Source organism: Notothenia rossii (genome assembly GCF_949606895.1).
Source record: "Notothenia rossii genome assembly, chromosome: 5".
Classification (NCBI taxonomy): Eukaryota; Metazoa; Chordata; class Actinopteri; order Perciformes; family Nototheniidae; genus Notothenia; species Notothenia rossii.
This window is the reverse complement of record NC_136903.1, coordinates 58,912,753-58,931,696: the sequence shown is the minus strand read 5'-3', so window position 1 is coordinate 58,931,696 and position 18,944 is coordinate 58,912,753. Positions and strand designations below refer to the sequence as shown.

The window sequence follows — 18,944 nt, the reverse complement described above, 5'->3', positions numbered from 1 at the left end:
TTTGTTTATTTATATATATATAAATATAAATAAACTATATATATATAAAATATATTTATATATATATATAAATACATTTATGTATATATAAATATAATTTAAAAAAATGTAATCCATAATATGATTTTGCCTTAGCAATAAATTAATTGTGGTCATCCCTATTTTGCTTTTAGAGGGTTTCCTTATCCTGTATTGTGTTAATTAAAACTGACTGATAAGGTTAGATCTATTTACAAAATAAAATGTACATAATCCAATTACATTTCTTAAGCCACTACCCACACACACATTTTCTCTCTTTCCTTCTACATGAAATCAGGACACTTTTCACACTTTAGCAATAGAGTAGCCATGGCATGCACACACAGACACTGTTAGAAATGCACAGTCACACCTGCTTGATTCAGGATCTCTCCTTTCACACTCTCTTGCCAAATAGTCTCCCAGTCACTTCTAACTCTCTCCGATGGCAGTCAGCCAAATGGAGCCGGTCGACCCATAAAAGCTCCGTCCTGTGCCATAAACCATAAACTAAAACACACTTTAACCACGAGTCGACGGAGAAAATATGTTTTCTGTCGTGGCTCAGAACCCTCGGGGCATGGGTACATTAAGACACTGATAAACGTCCAAAGTGTGTTAAAGAGCTTGAGTTGTTTTTGCGTTTTTGCTGCATCAAGCTTCTAAAGGAATGGCGCTCAGACATGATATCATTTTTTCTGCTGCACAACAGTACAGAAACCATACCGACAAACTCTATACTGTTTCTGCTACAGCGGAGAGTTTAAAGAAAAAGTGAATGTTGATCTGTACCACTAATTAAATGATGGCATTGGTTTAATTAGAATGAAACAAGTCTAATCCGTTTTAAACTTGCTGATCAAGGCTATTAAACTGTTTGAATAAAATATGAACACAAAACAAGATTTATAAACATGTGATGGAATTTGATGCGCCAAATCCAAAGATTACAAACTTTTTAAAACACAGATGAAAGTTAATCTCAGATTTATTTGCAAATGTACTGTAGAACTTTTATCTTTTTTTTTTTACCTTAATTATTTACATTTCATGCCAAAAACATGCTCTAAACGCTACATTTAAACACTCAATACATTTAAAATATACTTTTGACAAATACTACTCATTACTGAATAGAGCGTAAACACATCATAACGTCACCAAATGAGACCTCTCTTAACATTTAAAACGTTAGTTAATTATAAATCCCACAAGGACAGTACTGCACTCCGGTTGCTAACAGCTAACATTAACTAGCATTGTCTCCATAGACATTTGTGTGGGCCCCGCAATGCCTTTTGGACAGGTTCACCTCGATCCATTGAAATATAATAACCTTGTAATCATATTTGAACACTCTCTGGCCTTTTCCTTCCTGTTTCTGTGGCTGTAGGTTCGTTCATGGTGGTGAATGCGTCAGGGCGGGCGTCGGGGCAGAAGGCTCACCTTTACATGCCCACCCTGAAGGAAAATGACACCCACTGCATCGACTTTCTGTACTCTCTCTCCAGTCGGGACGGAGCCAGCCCGGGCACGCTCAACGTCTACATCAAGGTATGTGTGTTTGAGTGTATGTGTGATTAACTGACTGACAGGCAGGTATGGATTGATAGATGAATAGGCTGATAGACTGAACAGATTAAGCATGTAAACAAACAATGACCCCTGTTTTCTGTCAAGAAGGGATTGAGTTAGCAGTCCCATTGAGTGTTAAGAGAAGGCTTTGTGTGTTTGAGATAGAAAGAAACAAAGAATTACTGATCTCCATAAAATAATGGATGGCATAAAGTAAAGCTTAATAAACTGCATAAAGTAGGCTAAAGCTTAGTAAACAGCATTTGAGAGAGTGGGTTTTGCTTTTACTCTTTGTAGCAAGACTGAAATGAGCCGGCATAATATAATCTTTATTTACAGAAACCAGTGGAGACAAATGCATGTTAAAATTAACAAATCATAAAAATGGTTGTATACAGCAAACAGCTTAGATTAAGAATAGGAACCGGTGGATTATGAATATTTTAATTCATATTTTATATTGTGGTTTTAAGGCCCTGATGGACAGGCTGTTAAAAAAGAGTTGGCTAATTTAGATGGAGCTGAAAGGAAGACTAGTAAGCAGAAATCAAAGGAATGTATGGATGTGAGGATGAAGCTATGATTTAAAGTGAAAAAAGTCTGAGCAAGGGGAATAACGTTAAGGAATCAACTAATCATGTAATCAATTACCTATCAATCAATGTCAGGCGACTATAGATTTAAGAGTTCATTTAACACATTTGGTAAACTTTGATATTGTATCCATCATAACTTTAATTGAGAATCTCATTAGTGCAAAATTAAATGAATAAAATACATTCAGAATGTACCATTTTGTCCCAATGGGGTTGATCGTTAATGTGGTCTAAGTTAAGAAACAGTAGCATCAGCAATGTCCCAAAAAACTATACATCTGTCCAACTAACGCCTAATTAACACAGTGATTACACATCTTTTTTTAAAAATGTAAACTTATCCAGTTTTATTTTCAGAAACGATCAAATGCCAAATTATATTTTTTGAACTTTGTATTTCTCTTTTCTAGTATTTTTTATTGTCTGTTTCTTCTTACTGTGTGCCTGTAGGTGAATGGAGGCACTCAGGGTAACCCAGTGTGGAACACCTCTGCTACTGTTACTGAAGGCTGGGTGAAGACAGAGCTGGCTATTTCTACATTCTGGCCTAACTCCTATCAGGTAACACACACACACACACGCACGCACGCACGCACGCACGCACGCACGCACGCACGCACGCACGCACGCACGCACGCACGCACGCACGCACGCACGCACACACACACACACACACACACACACACACACACACACACACACACACACACACACACACACACACACACACACACACACATACTCACACTACCCAAACACATACAAATTATTATCTTTGTCCAAGATGACATATTGGTATATGCTTGTATACTGTAGTTACTCAAGTATATATACTGTATATATGTAGTTACCACAGTATCAAACCAAATCTGTTTAATGTCACTAATAAGTGCACTCCCTAGTTCCATGTGTCAGGCAGATATTTAATTTGACAATATTTAATATTTGGACTGGCCTGCCTGGGGCTGTTTGTCTTTTTAATAGTTTTGCCTCTAGAATTAATTAAATATTTACTTTAATGAATGGAGAGTCAAGTCTAGGGTGTGCTGGTGTTTGTTTTGACAATGACTGTGTGAAAGAGACACTGCAAACATTTTGTGGTAAACTGAAAATATTTGATCAAATATGTTTTTAACTATTGTCACTTAAACACAGCTGTATTTGGACCTCTCTTTAGCATTCAAGCACAGATGTTTGTAATAACACTAATTCATGACAACCCAGTCTCACGGCATTTCATGTAATAGTCACAACATTTAATCTATTGAGATTTAATCTATTCGTGTTCACCAGCACGATTTTCCCATTTTTCTAATTTCACACAGAACGATTTTACAAGCAATGTATTTCTATTGGTAGTATGTTTCGTGCCTGCACCACGTCTTTTTGTCTGGTCGGGTGTTGGAAGACCAGAAGCTGTGTATGGGCTCAGAACAGTCTCATAATACACACATGCACACAGAAGGATTCACACTTGTAGTTCATGATCCGCAAAAGGATTCACAATTGTGTTTTTCAATGCACACACAAATGTGTTCCGTTTCATATACATGTAAATAAAATCCAAATACAGAAAAAAGTTTCAAATGTGTATTTTTGATCCACACATATTTGTTTTCCGTTTAAAACCTCTGAACCTGCAAACACAAATCGCTTTCTTTGCACGGATCGCTGTGCATTCGTGTGTGGGTTTTGTGAGACTCCCCTGACGGTCAGCCGATTTGTACTTGTAATTTCTCTCGTCTATAGCCAATCAGATGTCTCCTCCAGTCTAAGCCAATCACATGAGCGCGCCCCCACGAGGGTATGATTTCTTGCGTTCATGACGAAGCGCTTCAGGTACGCATTTCGTGCAGTCCGGAGCTGACAGGTCCATGCATGGAGCCTGCCTGCAGGCGCTAATCTCAGGACACCTCCACTCTCAGTACATTGCCACTTTCCGAACAGGAAATGCACGCAAATACAAGCCTTTATATTATTAAGGTTCAGAGCCACTTTCCGAACCATTGATGAATGCTTGTGTACACAAAAACAGCAGGCAAAACCGTTTTAAATGTGTGTTTCCTGAATGGCGAATACAGCTGCTTTATTTATGTCTGTATGAAGTTGTTGTGAGTGTGGAGGGAGCAGCTACAGGTTAGCTTAGCCTGATCGATCAGTGCACTACGAAGCCAGTGCTAGTCAGTGAACTGTCAACGGGGGGAGCCCCGCCGGTCATTATCGGCCGATATTCACTCTTAATAGTTTGATCGGTGCTCTCTATAAAGGCCGGAGAGCTGGATCTGATCGATATGGACATAAACGCGAGTGAAGTGTAACCGGACGCGAGAGAGAGATCAGATCAGCTGCTGAGTCTGACGGAGACATGCAGCTCTGCATGATCACCTGAAGCTCCGCCCTCTGTTTAGCGAGCTGACCGGACTGCGTAAAATGCGTATATGAAGTGTCATGAACGCAAGAAACCATACCCTCTTGGGGGCGCGCTCATGTGATTGGCTTAGACTGGAGGAGACATCTGATTGGCTATAGATGAGAGAAATTACAGGTACGAATCGGGTGACCGTCAGGGGAGTCTCAAAAAACCCACACACGAATGCACAGCAATCCGTGCACAGAAAGCGGTTTGTGTTTGCAGGTTCAGGGGATTTAAACGGAAAACAAATATGTGTGGATCAAAAATACATATGTACAACTTTTTTCTGTGTTTGGATTTTATTTACATGTAGCCTATATGAAACGGAACACATTTGTGTGTGCATTGAAAACCACAAGTGTGGATCCGGAAATACAAGTGTGAATCCACCAAAAACGTAATAAATAGTTCAACATAAAGTGTACCATTTAAAATAAAATAAAAAAGTGCCAGTGATTGACCTCAATCCCTCCTATTCTTCCAATATCCTGATGAAAAATAAAATCTCTCTGTTGCATAGGCCACTGTTTGATCAACGCGAATTGGGTGTGGGTCCTTGTACTCCGAGTCGGGCTAACATCCACGCTAGCTTCCACGCTAGCTGCTATATGTTTTGCATTGAGGTGATACTTGAGGCTTGATGTGCTGCGGTGATATGCGAATTCCTTTTTGCATAATTTGCAAACAACCGTGCTCTTATTGACGCTTCCATCCTTCCGTTTTTTAAAACAAAATGTCCCATCCACGGGGCCAACCAAAGCGGTCTCATCAGCTTCTTCGTTTATGTTTGACTATTGTTCACTGTGGTTTGTTGTTGTCTGAAGTCATGAACGTTAGTTGGTGCTCCAGTATAATCGGTACCCCTGAAACTCAACCAGTGAGAAACGTTCCGCGGTGCAAAAATAAGTGCGATTAAAATGCGTTAATTTTTTTAACGCGTTAATTTTTGTGTAATTAATTAATCTTAATTAACGCGTTAAAGTCCCGGCCCTAATAAAAACATTTTCTTACTCAATATCAAGCCACGATTATTGTTTTTATTTTAAATTGTATAATGTCGGACCTTTTTTGCCATCCGCGAGGAAAATAAATGGGGCTCAGAGCCTCAGAATACTGAAATCTGTATTTTTTTCAATATTTTTTTCCTCCTAAATGGTTATTGTTTACATTGCTTTTAAAATCATTCTGTTTGACATGAAAAATCATTTTGGTGGACACGAATCAATTGATTAATTTCGTGATTTTAACACGAAATGCCAAGAGACTGGGTTGTTCATGATCATGTGTCATATGTAATGGGTTGTTGCAGCAGTAGGCTAAGTCATACATTGCCATGACCATGAAACTGCAACACCTAACTGGTAGGTAGCATTTATTCGGCTAACTTTATAAACCTGTGCCTTACTGCTGGCTAAAATGTTTGCCATATACAAACTACTCTCAGAAGCAATGAGCAACAGTGCACTTTTAAAACAACCTTTGACAGCTGGGGGACACACAGAGAGACTTGCAGAAGCCTAATGAACAGTAAGTTAACGTTAAGCTAACATTTTGAATGTTAGAAAACGTGTCCCTCATTAACCAGCTAGTAAAAATAGAGCATCACAGACATTCCTTTATTATATTTTAATGAAGGTCTGACGGTTGTAATATCTTTTAGGGCGGTGTTGAGTCTGAGCGCATGATAGTTACATTAGTTAGATACTTACCTTGTGTAAGTTAGCAGCATACACTTAGCTCAACAGTTAGCTGCAAAATTAGCTGCATGTTAAGGCATTTGAATCAGTATAACTTTTCAGAAGAAAAACACCCATTTAAAGGAACTTACATTTAAAAAATAAACAAATAAATCTGTTTCAGCTGACTAATATGCTACACACTATTACTTTAGCATGACAAACAATAGGCTAAGATTAAAACTGAGGCAAGGTAGAGACTATAGCAGCTTTAAGGACAACTACTTGGCATCCATGTCTTTAGTTCATGTGTAAGTACAGACAGTACATGGAATTAAATTAACATAGGCCTACTACTTAGAATATAGTACTCAAACAATTACATAATAACAACACATGGAATGCTAATTTACACTTGTATAAAGAGCGCCTCACAATAAATGCAATACACCATGAAGATACAATTGGAATCCTGCAAACTTTCATTTTCACTAAGCCATGTTTTGCTTTGATAGTCAATAACACAATAGGCTTTTTATATGTATACTCAGAGGTCATCTTTTGCAAGTGGTGGTTAAGTATAAACCAAAGAAACCCAAATGTGCTGCTATTGAATGACCCTTTCTTTCTGTATGTGTGTTTGCTTCGGTCCTTTCAAGGTAAAGCGGTAGATACCCTGCTGTGATATTTTATTGAAGTAGCAAAAAAGCGACTGTGTTTTACCTATAATGACTGAGCTGTGTTCAGTAAATGAAGGCACCCCTGTAGATGCATGGCACAATGCTAACCTGAGTGACATACATGTGTGCATTCCCTAATGAGGAGTCACTTCCCATGGAGAAACGACATTTCCTTTCACTAAAAGGACAACAACATTGTCATATTAAAGTCCAGATCACTGGGAGGGTAAACACAATCATTTAGGTAAACATTTCTCTCTCTCCTGAACAGCCTCTATTTTAAGCCTCTTTTACATGGGTTGATTTTCAAATATAGTATGGTATTCGTAAAACGTATTCAAAACATAAAATAACAGTAAAGAAAAAAACGATAGGACTGTCTTTGATGTCTAGAAATTTGACATGCAAGCCAGAGCATGGGATATATTTTTTGAAGGAAAGGGCAAGAGTAAAGTCTACCCAGAAGTCTTTAGTATTCAGGCTGAGCTCCATCTTATATTTCTGAGGATCCTGACAAGTACAGCACAGACGTATTTTACTGTGTGTGCAGTGTGTGTACATACTGTATGTGTGGGTCAGAAGTGCATGGCCCCTTGGCAGCCCTGCTGACTGCCTGTCACCCTGAGCATGTTTCTGAAGTAGACTATGTGGAAAGGAAAATGTAAAGAAACAGATTTTTAATTATGGGCTGGGAGAGAAAAAGTGAAGAATAAAACAAAAACAAGTAATTGAGAGGAGAGGTATCAGGAATGGATAGAGAGGGAAGAACAGGAGGACTGAAATAGAAAGAAAAGGAGGAGAATGAGATGAAGAAAGACGAGAGGAAAGAGTAGGAGGAAGGGCATGTGGTTGGCATTAGGATACAGACAGACGGATGAAGGGATGAAGTGTAGAGACGAATAGTTGCTGACTTTCAGTGGAAAATTCCCCTTGGGTTTCTATATGAGCTTCTCAGGGCCGTCGAGATGTTGTGCGAGGAAAGATATATTTTTAGTTTCTTCTTTTATAGAACACTATAGCTTAACACACTTCTTTCTTCCTTTCTGTTTTGCTTCCTTCTTCCCCTCTCAGGTAATATTTGAAGCAGTTTCAGTTCAAGGCCGTCCAGGTTTCATCGCCATCGACGACATAAGAGTTCTGGCTCACCCCTGCCGTAAGTGACTCTGTGTGTGTGTGTGTCTGTGTATTTGTGTGTGTATGTATGTGTGTGTGTGTCGTAATGGTTGACCCTGCACAACTGTAGCCCCACTGAGCATCATCTGTTTTATAGCGAACTCACACTCACACACACATACACACACACACACACAGGCTGTGTGAAGGACAGATTGCAGACAGATTGCAGAGAGCCAGGAAGAAGGTCCAAACTCAGGGTCTTCATCACTCAAATCTGACAGAAACACTTAGCTTCACAAAACTCCAGACTGCTTACTGCAACACTCTGTGGCCTACCTACCTCTCTATGTTCACTCATTATTACTCTCTTTAACTATTCTCCCATTACTTTTCTTATAGAGTGTTGCAGAAATTAGTCGGAAAACTTAGAATTATTCAAAGATTTTTTTTACCAATTTGGGTTCTCTCATTTTAAAGTAAACCATTTTGTTGAACAAGTTCTTGGCTAGATGCTTGAAATAAGGTTTGGTTAACACAAGCTGAAGAGATTTTTACGTTTTGTTGAACAAAATGAGATACGGCAGTAAACATCCCACTAGTAAATGTTCGAAGCTTCAACATATCTTGAAAACTAAATGAGACTGCTAAATATCATCACGCCAAACATTAGCCACCTTTAGCTTAGCATCATGTGACCGTGATGTAGTTCCATTATAGCCAAACGTTAGCTTTGTACTTAGGCCGATTGCGCACAATTTACACACACAAATATCACAAAAGTGGTGTTAATATGTGTACATTATCCTGCTGAATAAACGTGTGTTAGACACAAATCTTAATTCTTGCTATATTCCAAAATGCTTGCTTTTTGTCATGGAATCCCTTGCAATGCTAACTTTCGTGTAAAAATACGTCATCACTGCCATCGTGTTTTTGACATCCAAACATACATTCAAAAATGTATTCAGTTCAATTCAACGCCATTGGTATTATTTTTGAATTCAACAAACAAATACTGGTAGTCTGAATGGTCCGGCTGGCAAGAAAACTCTCAACTCACCTGTGCCAATCACTAATCAGATTAGTCAAAGTGAGAGAGTCCATGATAAAGAGCAAGCGGTATCCATCATGGAAGAAAAACAATAAGCTGGAAAACAAACATGTTTAGGAGGACAAACTACATTAATGAAGTGTTTTGGAAAAAGAAAAACGTTAAAAAAGTCGAAAAAAAAGTTTGTTTAATTTGTGAAAACCTGACTGTCAGAGTGAATTATCATCGGTAATTGATCGATGCATACTCTGTTAGGCTTATCTCTGTCTGCAGACAGTCCAAATGAAATTAACCAGTCGCTGGCTGGTCCCAATGCCAGGCCAAAGTCACGCAGTGTCTGGCCGTCGCTCTCATTGTCTGCCTGCTCATCTGTCTCAGCTATCCCATGAATTTCCCTGCCTCTCAGACAGCCATATTTCATCTGGATTTATACAGTTGTGCATTTTCCGGCAATTGTGTTTCCTATTGCCAGTGGCATCTGCTATTGTAATCCATTGTGGATCTACCATGACTTTGATAACAGGATGGCATCTTTCAGTGGCTTGCCAATTGCTGTAATACAGGATAATATAACTATTAATATTTTAGAGAGCTTAAAGACCTTTTCAGACAGAGAGTTCATTTAATCAGGTCCTTCATTCCTTTTAAGAGGTCCCCAATTTTAAAGTATGATTGTTGCAACAAAATAGCCTTTTGTATCTTGTCTGGTTATACAGAATATTCTAGCTGAATGTTTACAATTGTCTGTGTACATTGTTTGTTGCAGGTAAAGCTCCTCACTTCCTGCGTCTGCAGAATGTGGAGGTGAACGTGGGTCAGAATGCTACATTTCAGTGTACTGCTGGAGGGAAGTGGTCTCAGCACGATAAACTCTGGCTACAGGTTAGTACCTCCTTATCAGTGTGCATGAATGGTATCAGCAGAAAGAGTACATGCGGGACTTCAAAGGAAGCTCACAATGCCCATTATGCCCACATATTCTGGAATATAAATATGTAATATTCACATTTTTTGTGAAAGGTAATGCTGCACTGTGGCACAGTGTAATCACTTGTTTATTTAAAAAAATAAAAAAAGTCTAGTAAATAACAGTCGTTCAGGTAAATCTAATGAAAATAAACAATCATTATTGTCAATATATATATTTGTTTTTCTTCTGATAAAACACTGCAATATGTCTAGTGCAAGCATGGGCTTTCATAAGAAATGTGAAAAGGACATTTTTATGAATCAAAACACCTCTACATTATGGCTCATACCATGTCAGCTTACTACTGTTCTCCATCTCTTTCTTAGAGTTTGAATGTAGAAAAAGATTACTATCCATGTTTCACCACTGGAAGCTGAGCAAAAATCATGTTGTTATCTTTTAAGATAACTTGCAAATACAAATATATATTTCATAAGGAATCCGAGCTCCAAATGCAGTTATAATTAATTCAGAATTCTATTTAGGAAAAAAATAATAAAAGTTAATGTACTTTGGGGCTGACATCCCCAGCCTTCCCAGCTCTATTTCAGGATTGATTAAAAGTCCTTGTACTGCTCCGCACCAATAACTCCATCTCTGTACAAGTGTGTGATTGTGTATGTGTCATGTGCATGCCTACATACTCTTTCTAGTTTACATATGCACTGGCAAGCTTGCATGTTTTCACTGCACATGAGTGTGTACCACTGAGAGCGCTGCTGTGTAGTAATAACATTCGCAATGGAGAGCAGTGACTCTCCTGACTGCAGGCCTATGGGGGAAAGCATGTTTCCTTAAATTGGCAGATACTACTACAGTGTTAAAGAAAATTGGATCTGGAGATGTGGGGATCATATGCAAAGCAGTGCGATGTTTAGTTTCATGTCTGACTTGCTTTGCTAAAATGGCCCCTGTTTCCTGACAGTTTTTGATATCAAATGGAGTCATTACTGTGGTGTTTGTTGATGCCTGCCTCCTGGAATTACTGTCATTTCAATACATTTGATGAATAACTTAAACTACTTCCAAAACAGTGAGAGCTTTTGGCAGAGCTACTCTTGCCTCTTTACTTCATATTCTTTCTAATAATCAGATACACCTGATAAAGCTACATTATGACAAGCACTATAGCATATTGAAACCCACATCTAAGTGTCTTATGCATACTGCAGTTCTGCAAAATCAGAGCTAGATGAATCTAAGAAAATTCAGTTGTATAAATGTCTAGGTCAATGAAACGACCTTCATTTTCCTTAAGAAATTCTATATTTGTATCCAAGGCAGGAGACTCACTCAAAAATGTATTTTACCTCTCTTAATGCATTACTCATAACATGAGGCTGAAAGAGGTGTTCGGTTGACTGACACGTCTCATCTTATTACACTCATTGAGTCGTGGTGGCATGAATCATATTTTCTTGTCTTCCTTCATTCACATATATTTGTATTCATTTTATGCTTACATTTTTGATTGGTGATTATTGAAAGAATAAATAAAAATCAGTCTAAATTGCATTAGATTGAAGAAAATGTGATCTTTTTATCAGTAGTACTATCCACCAGTGCAACCATTGTGAGCTCTTTACAAAGAGTATAGCCTACTGTGTATACAGGGATTTTGCTGAAAACCGACTGGTCTTATCTTTCTCATTATGCAGCAGTGGAACGGTAGGGACACGGCACTGATGGTGACCCGGGTGGTGAACCACCGGCGTTTCACTGCAACCGTCAGCGTTGGCGACACATCGCAGCGCAGCACCAGCCGCTATCGCTGTGTCATCCGATCTGACGGCGGATCAGGGGTGTCCAACTACGCTGAACTCATCGTTAAAGGTAAGATCTGATGATCATTTTATTTCTCATAGTGTACAAGTAGGAGGTGACTTACTAGCTTACCACTTTTGAGCAAAACATTTGTGATTAATGTGTATGAGTGAATAAGCTGGGCGATATATCGAGTTTACACGATACATCGTGGATTGCACTACATGCGATGTCGTAAATGACCACATCGTGAACATCAAGTATTATGTTGTCAAATCAGTTTCCCGCCGCGGCCAAAATGAGCTGTCCTCTCTCTCATATACACAGTCACACACGCAGGCACACACGCAGGCCCCGCCCAACTTGCACACAAACATTACACACACGCACAGTGACAGAGAGGCATTTGTTTTGAGGAGAGCGAAAGAAAGGTTAGGTAGTTTAAACCTTAGCACAACATGTTCATTTAAAGAAGGAACAACTATGGAAGATAGCAGGCCCGGACTGGCCATCGGGAGGACCGGGAGGTTTCCCGATAGCCTGCCCTGTTAAGTGGCCTGCTGGCCTGAGATATTTTTTTTTGTATGTCTTGTGAACGCAACGCTGGCATAATATGATGTGGCCTGCTGACATGGCCTCTGATAAACACACAAGACTAAAATAATACGTGTTTAATTCAGCCCAGATGAAGTGACTGCAGGACAAATCCATGAATGTGGCAGGCAGGTGTCCAAAATAAAGTTGCACCGGTATGAGGCGCAGTGAGAACCACGCACCTGTCAGACTAGCGATTGGGCACATTTACATTTCAGGAGAATAATGAAGATGTGATTGATTGTTCCACTCTCCGTTTATCACGAGACCAGCGCGCTGCCGTTTGAATTAGTGTGGACTGGGCCGACTGAACTGACTTAATAATTGTGGAAGGATGGACCCCCATCCTGCGAAAAAAAGGAGGAAAGGTGGTGCTCAGAGGGAAAGGGATAAAAAAGCATGCGAGGAGGAGGCAGCGAAATGTGCTAAAATCACAGATGTATTCAGAATCCCCCGTATGGTACAGAATGACGAAGCAGAAAGTAAGTTAGCCAACATTATGAGCCACATTTCTTTCTATATTGTAGCCTGATGTGCACATCGAGCGACTGTCAACAAAACAGTTTCTCAGTCCAATGTTAAGTTAGTGGCAGACCCTGTATGACTGAGACTGTGAGGCTAAAAAAAACAAAAACATCCTTGTTACTCAAGGCAAATATATGTAGGCTAATATAACCGTTAGACTGCAGCTAACTGTGGGGCTACACAAGTATATATTTTTTGTGTGTTGGTTAAAATCGTTTTAATAGAAACCACGAATGAAGACAGTATAAATAACAATGGTTTAATGCAGACATATGTTGCAGGGACTACTAGAATCATCATACTGGCGTGACTGTAAACATCAAGGGGTTAAATTAAAACAATGTATGTGTTTTAGAGGAAATTTCAGAATATCGCGATATTTACTGACTAAATCGCGATACACGATATATATATCGCGATATTCTGACATTTCCTCTAAAACACATACATTTTTTTATATATATATAATTTAGAGACCATATCGCCCAGCCCTATGAGATAATGAAAAATGTATCATCTGGATGCAATAAAGTGGGCAACAAGCCTGGGGTGTGTGTGTGTGTGTTGCTCATTAGTGCTGTGAGAGTACCAAGGACAGAACACTGAAGATATTTCAGTGACTAGAACTCAGAGTAAGCCCATTTTCACAAAACGTTTTCTCGTATCTGTCAGTCTTTTCAACTACTTCTGTGTCTCAGGTTCCCTTCTTTGTCATAGAAAATACAACATTGTTGTCAATTTAAAATAGGAAGCATTTGTTGTATAAAATAAATGTTTTAGGGGTTTCCATTACCCCTGGAGCAGAAGTAGTTGAGCAGGAATCCAGTAAAAGGTGGGATGTATAAAATAATGTTCTACCTTTTACACCCCCATAAAACCTTTGGACGGTATTGCGTTTCTTAGTTTCCATGTATTCAACCCACATACCTCTATTATACTTTCTATGTAAGCCTCCAAAGTAGCCAGAGATGCCAAAACACAACACAGACATATGTAGGCTATAGCAGGTTACACAAATAATAAATGTTCTATGTAATTTAATGGGGACACAATAAAACATATTGTTGGCTTTTATGTATTTTACACAGATTCACAAACTCTACAGTTTTAGAACAATCAGATAAAACATGATGATGCCAAACTAGGCCTACCTGTATTTATTTCCTATTATCCATTGCTCTTCTTTTCACCCTCATCACTTCTTATTTTCTCTGTCCCTCTTGTATTTATCTGTGCCCCTTGACAAATCCCCTCATGGAGGACATTCAAATCCCCTAATGCAATCTACTCAGATGTGCCCTTGCACTCAATACAGGGCTGCAAATATTAAGGGATCTCTGTGATTAACCGTCCCACTCTCCATCCCATGGTTCATGTAAACAACAGGAAATACAGTGCTGTCGTGCTGAGAAGGATATTGAGGTTGGATAATGTTGTTGTGAGGTTTTGATAGCATTATAGCGTCACAGCTATCTGTTTTTGTCAGACATAATTACATTCTTTCACGTGTCTCCCATTCTCTCTCTATTGCACTGTGTGTGAATCATCTTACTTTATCCAGGCCTCATTTCACCATCAGCTCATGGCCTTGTCTCCTGGTAAATTGTTGGCATAGAATCAGTAAATAGATTGTATAAAGTGCACTGAGTTTGCTATCAGTCAAAAGAGTGCATGCAAAAATGTTAGCATAAGCCTGCTATCACTGAAGACTAACAGGTTAGTATTAAGCCAACTGTGACTCAATACAGTGTAGCCTGTTGAAAGTCTTGACCCGGAACTTAGGCTTGTGTTAGCACTGAGCTCTCTCTATTACTGAAGCATTAATAATGTTATGGCATTTAGCAACCCATCATTTACTATGGTGTATGAAGATGTTAATCCTGTGCGTGTTATCACTCAGTAATAAGTAGCATGCTAAAGTGCTGCCACTGAGCCTCTTATTAGCCAAAACAATATGCTTCATTCATACAAAAAAGTCAAATGTGCTAATTTATTTCCAATTATTTTATGACTGAGCCCCCCCCTATCAATCACGCCTGTTTAAGTTAGATCCCTAACCCACTTTCAGTTCGCTATATGCCCCATTATTAGCACAAAGCCTGTTTACTATGACTATGCTAAACAGTTAGCATAACTTTCTCTTTACATGCTTGCACTGAGGATAAAGCACACATTTTTTTTCTTATCTGTTGTATCCTTTAACACATAAGCTGATATGCAGGAAAAAAGAATATCAGAAAATACCCGCTTTCAATTAGCTATATGCTACATCGTTAGTAAAGAGCCTGTTTATGCTATGTATTGTGTTTCATTGTTAGCACAACCACTTATTTGTACACTTGCAGCTTTGAAAAGTGCAGAACAATTATTTTCCTATCTCTCTTATCCTTGAACACATAAGCTAACCAGCAGAAGAAAAAAAAACTTTTTAGCTCTTCTGACCATGACGCAAAAGCCCTGTGTGCTCAGTGACTGTAAAGCTGAGCCTCTGCTTGGTTGCATGACATTCTCCAGGGTTGTCTTTTGACAACATTTTGGATTTCACTTCGGCCAACATTCATACCCTGGGAACAAAGGTAGAAACACAGAGGAATGATTTTGTTTTTAAAGTATAATAGACCACGGACACTTTCTCAGCACAAGTTATTATTATATGCCAGTCTAAATTAATGTCCTCTTTAACAATAAAATGCTTACTGTGAAATGTAAATGTATTTCTGAGGCTACATTTTGACAGAAAATACCTCTCTACTTTAAAGTATTTTTAATTTTTTATCAAACATAAAAATATCTCCATGTAGCGTGATGGGGTTGGAACTGTTTGTTTTTTAATGGAATCCAAACTGCCTTACTGGAATACATTTAAATGAAAGACATGCCAGCCTAGGTTATGTTCTCAATTCATATTTGGTATGAATTATGTTGTTAACCTTATTTGCTATGAAGGATGTTTTAATCTAGAGGGAGACTGGAGTGTGTGTGTGTGTGTGTGTGTGTGTGTGTGTGTGTGTGTTTGTGTGTGTGTGTGTGTGTGTGTGTGTATGTGTGTGTGTGTGTGTGTGTGTGTGTGTGTGTGTGTGTGTGTGTGTGTGTGTGTGTTTGTGTGTCTGTGTCTGTATGTACAGAACGTGCATGTGTGTGTATCAGCCTGTATGTGTGTTTGCTGTTATGATTAGATGATAGTCCCGGGACTCAAAACTGTCATTACCATCTGTTAGAAGAACACACAGACACACTCCTGTGTGTGTGTGTGTGTGTGTGTGTGTGTGTGTGTGTGTGTGTGTGTGTGTGCGTGCGCGTGCGTGTGTGCGTGTGTCTTTTAGAGATAAGACTCAGCGGGGCGTAGCAGAAGAGCCACTGTTAGCCGGTGCCCTGTGGACACTATTGCCAAGTGTGTGTGTGTTTATGTATGTGTGAGTTCCCCAGGAACACTGCTGCATCTTTCTAAGTCTCCCTTGGTGGTCATGAAGCTGATTGTAGTCCAAGAATTAGACCCAGAAGTGCCACCACAATGTAAGAGTCTGTGTGTGTGTGTCCACATATATGTGTGTGAGCATGTCCATAGAGATATTTTTTGCCCAGAGCTGGTTCCTGGCATTTTCGATCTGTCTGTTCCATGATAAAAAAATCAATAGCAGCGTGAACAGTTCAGCATTATGTGTAAGATCTGTGGAAGCCAACTGAAGCTCTGAACTCCTACTGGGTGTGAACACAACTTCAGAATTTTTTGAAAAGTATCTTGGCTTCTAAATGAGGACCCTTTTTCCAAATTGAGATGTGAAACATAAAAAAAAAGAACACATAATAGCTGTCAGGCATCCGGAGAGTTAAAATAAAAGCAGTTATATAAATAAATAAATATATATAAATAGAGTGGTGCAGGGATGATATATTTACCCGGAAGTAAGCTGCGCATGGGTTCCCTCGACACAAAAGCAATGGGATTTCTCCATAGGATTTTGGAAAATAGCTTGAAATAAGATCTGTGGAAAAAGAAAACATTTACGAAAAATAAATGCACGTTTTGTTCAGACAGATAATATCCACATATCTAACCTACTTTTATAATTTTCGAATCATAAATCTAATCTCCAGAAGCAAGATGCTAACGTTATGCTATAAAGGAACTACAGCCGAGTACAGCAGGGTCGCACGACTTCAACGTCACGCCAACTTAAGATCCATATTCAAAAATACAGATTCAAAATTGTACAAGTTGAAGCGTTTGTTTGAACAGTTTGCAGGAGGCAGCCACTTGCTTTCAAGCAGAACAGGGCAAACAAACTTAGAGTGTTTACGTGTTCGGTGTAATGACATACAACTTCCTCGACATCTTCTGTAAACCTATTCAGCCACTTGTTAACAACCATCGTTTTTCAGACTTTTCACAAATCATCAGTGGGGTCACTGCTGATGTATTTAATGTCGTAGAACAAAACGTGATCCGTCTCTTCAATTTGTGATGACCACACAATAACCCACCTATATACATATATTCCACCGTTTTAAAGCTCCTAAAGCACCTTACATTCTACAAAAAAAGACAGTTTCAAATAAGTGCAAATAGTTACTGATTGAGAACTGAATTTATGTTAAAAAAATACGATCTCAAACAACAGTAACATATCTCTGTTATTGAACTGATAAAAAGAAAGGCAGATACATTATTCGTAATTTCTCTGAAAACATATTGGAAAAAATAAAGGTTTTAATAAAAATGTGCTAAAGTATACAAAAAAAACAGGAAACAAATATTGAATATATTGGCCTATCTGTAATATAACCCTATAATGAATTGGGGGACTTGTTCAACTGCATTTTAAGTAATTAAAGTCCCTTTATTTTAAAGAATATACTTTATTATTTTAAACAAAACTTAAACTAAACATACAACAGACTTCATAAAATATACACAAGATGAGAAAAGGAATAAATGGATGCATCATAAACAATTAGCCTTTTGAATATGGGCTCCATGAGCATTTCATGTGAACATTTTAGTTTGTTTTTTACCAGTGTGTATGTGTCACAAAAGTGGATGTTAAGAGAAAATAATCATACACCCATACAATGTACACTCCATCTGCCTCTTCCAACAAGTCCTCCAACTCATACGACCAAATATGTCGATTGTTCAGGCCCAATTATTACGACCAATTATGTCGTTTGGTCAAGCGCTTAATACGTCCTATAATTAAGTTTTAAAGTTTTCGCCCTCTAGTGCTCCCGTTGAATGCAAACGTTACAGATGGTCGTTTATCCACAAATAACCCTCTCTGTAAAATCCTAAATTGTAGGATGGTTTGGCCATTAAAACGCTTTTTGATTAGATTTCTAGCGAGAAGTGTATATTGTACTTTTAGAATCCACATCCAGTCGATATGTAGGATATATAGTTTGATAGATATTACGAAGATGATTTGAGGTATGCGGCAGCCTCCATGTAAAGTTACGTGTTGAAAACTGATGTACAGGACACTGGCGCTCCAAAATGGACTGTCGAGGATGACAGCAAACCTACCGGGTGTAATTGTACAGGTAAGCCGATTCTTAATAGCCTATCTGAAAGTTAGTAGCCTAGGCATATACATCATATAGCCTACGATGTCTATGATATAAATGTATATGCCTATCCATTAACGGACATTTCTTAATAAATATTCTTAAGATAAATGCATTATGCCTCCCCTGATAGAGCTCTAGTGAGTCGTGTGTCTGAAAACTCGGCTTATTTCTTCTATATAATTTTGTCCTAGGCTATCAAGACGCGATTCGCACCGGTGTTGGAGAGCAGTGAAGCTTTATTGGCTGCCTTGACGTTGCCGAAATGTAAAGTTCGATGGATAGGGGGAGCGGAGCGGAGAGAAGCGGCGCGTGCGCTGCTCATCGCGGAGTGTCGCACTCTACCCCGTGATGAAGAGCCGGCTGAGAATAAAAACCGAGAAGTTGCCGCACACAGCAGC

The 18,944-nt window shown here is 38.8% G+C and overlaps 1 protein-coding gene across 1 annotated transcript in view; it reads left to right on the top strand.

The window, feature by feature from the left end:
- ptprt (protein tyrosine phosphatase receptor type T) overlaps window positions 1-18,944 on the top strand; it is a 452,551-nt gene that overhangs the window by 98,399 nt on the left and 335,208 nt on the right. The window contains 5 exon segments of the mRNA XM_079681220.1: window positions 1,415-1,575; window positions 2,643-2,753; window positions 8,033-8,114; window positions 9,895-10,010; window positions 11,757-11,931. Of these exon segments, the coding sequence (XP_079537346.1) occupies window positions 1,415-1,575; window positions 2,643-2,753; window positions 8,033-8,114; window positions 9,895-10,010; window positions 11,757-11,931 (645 nt within the window).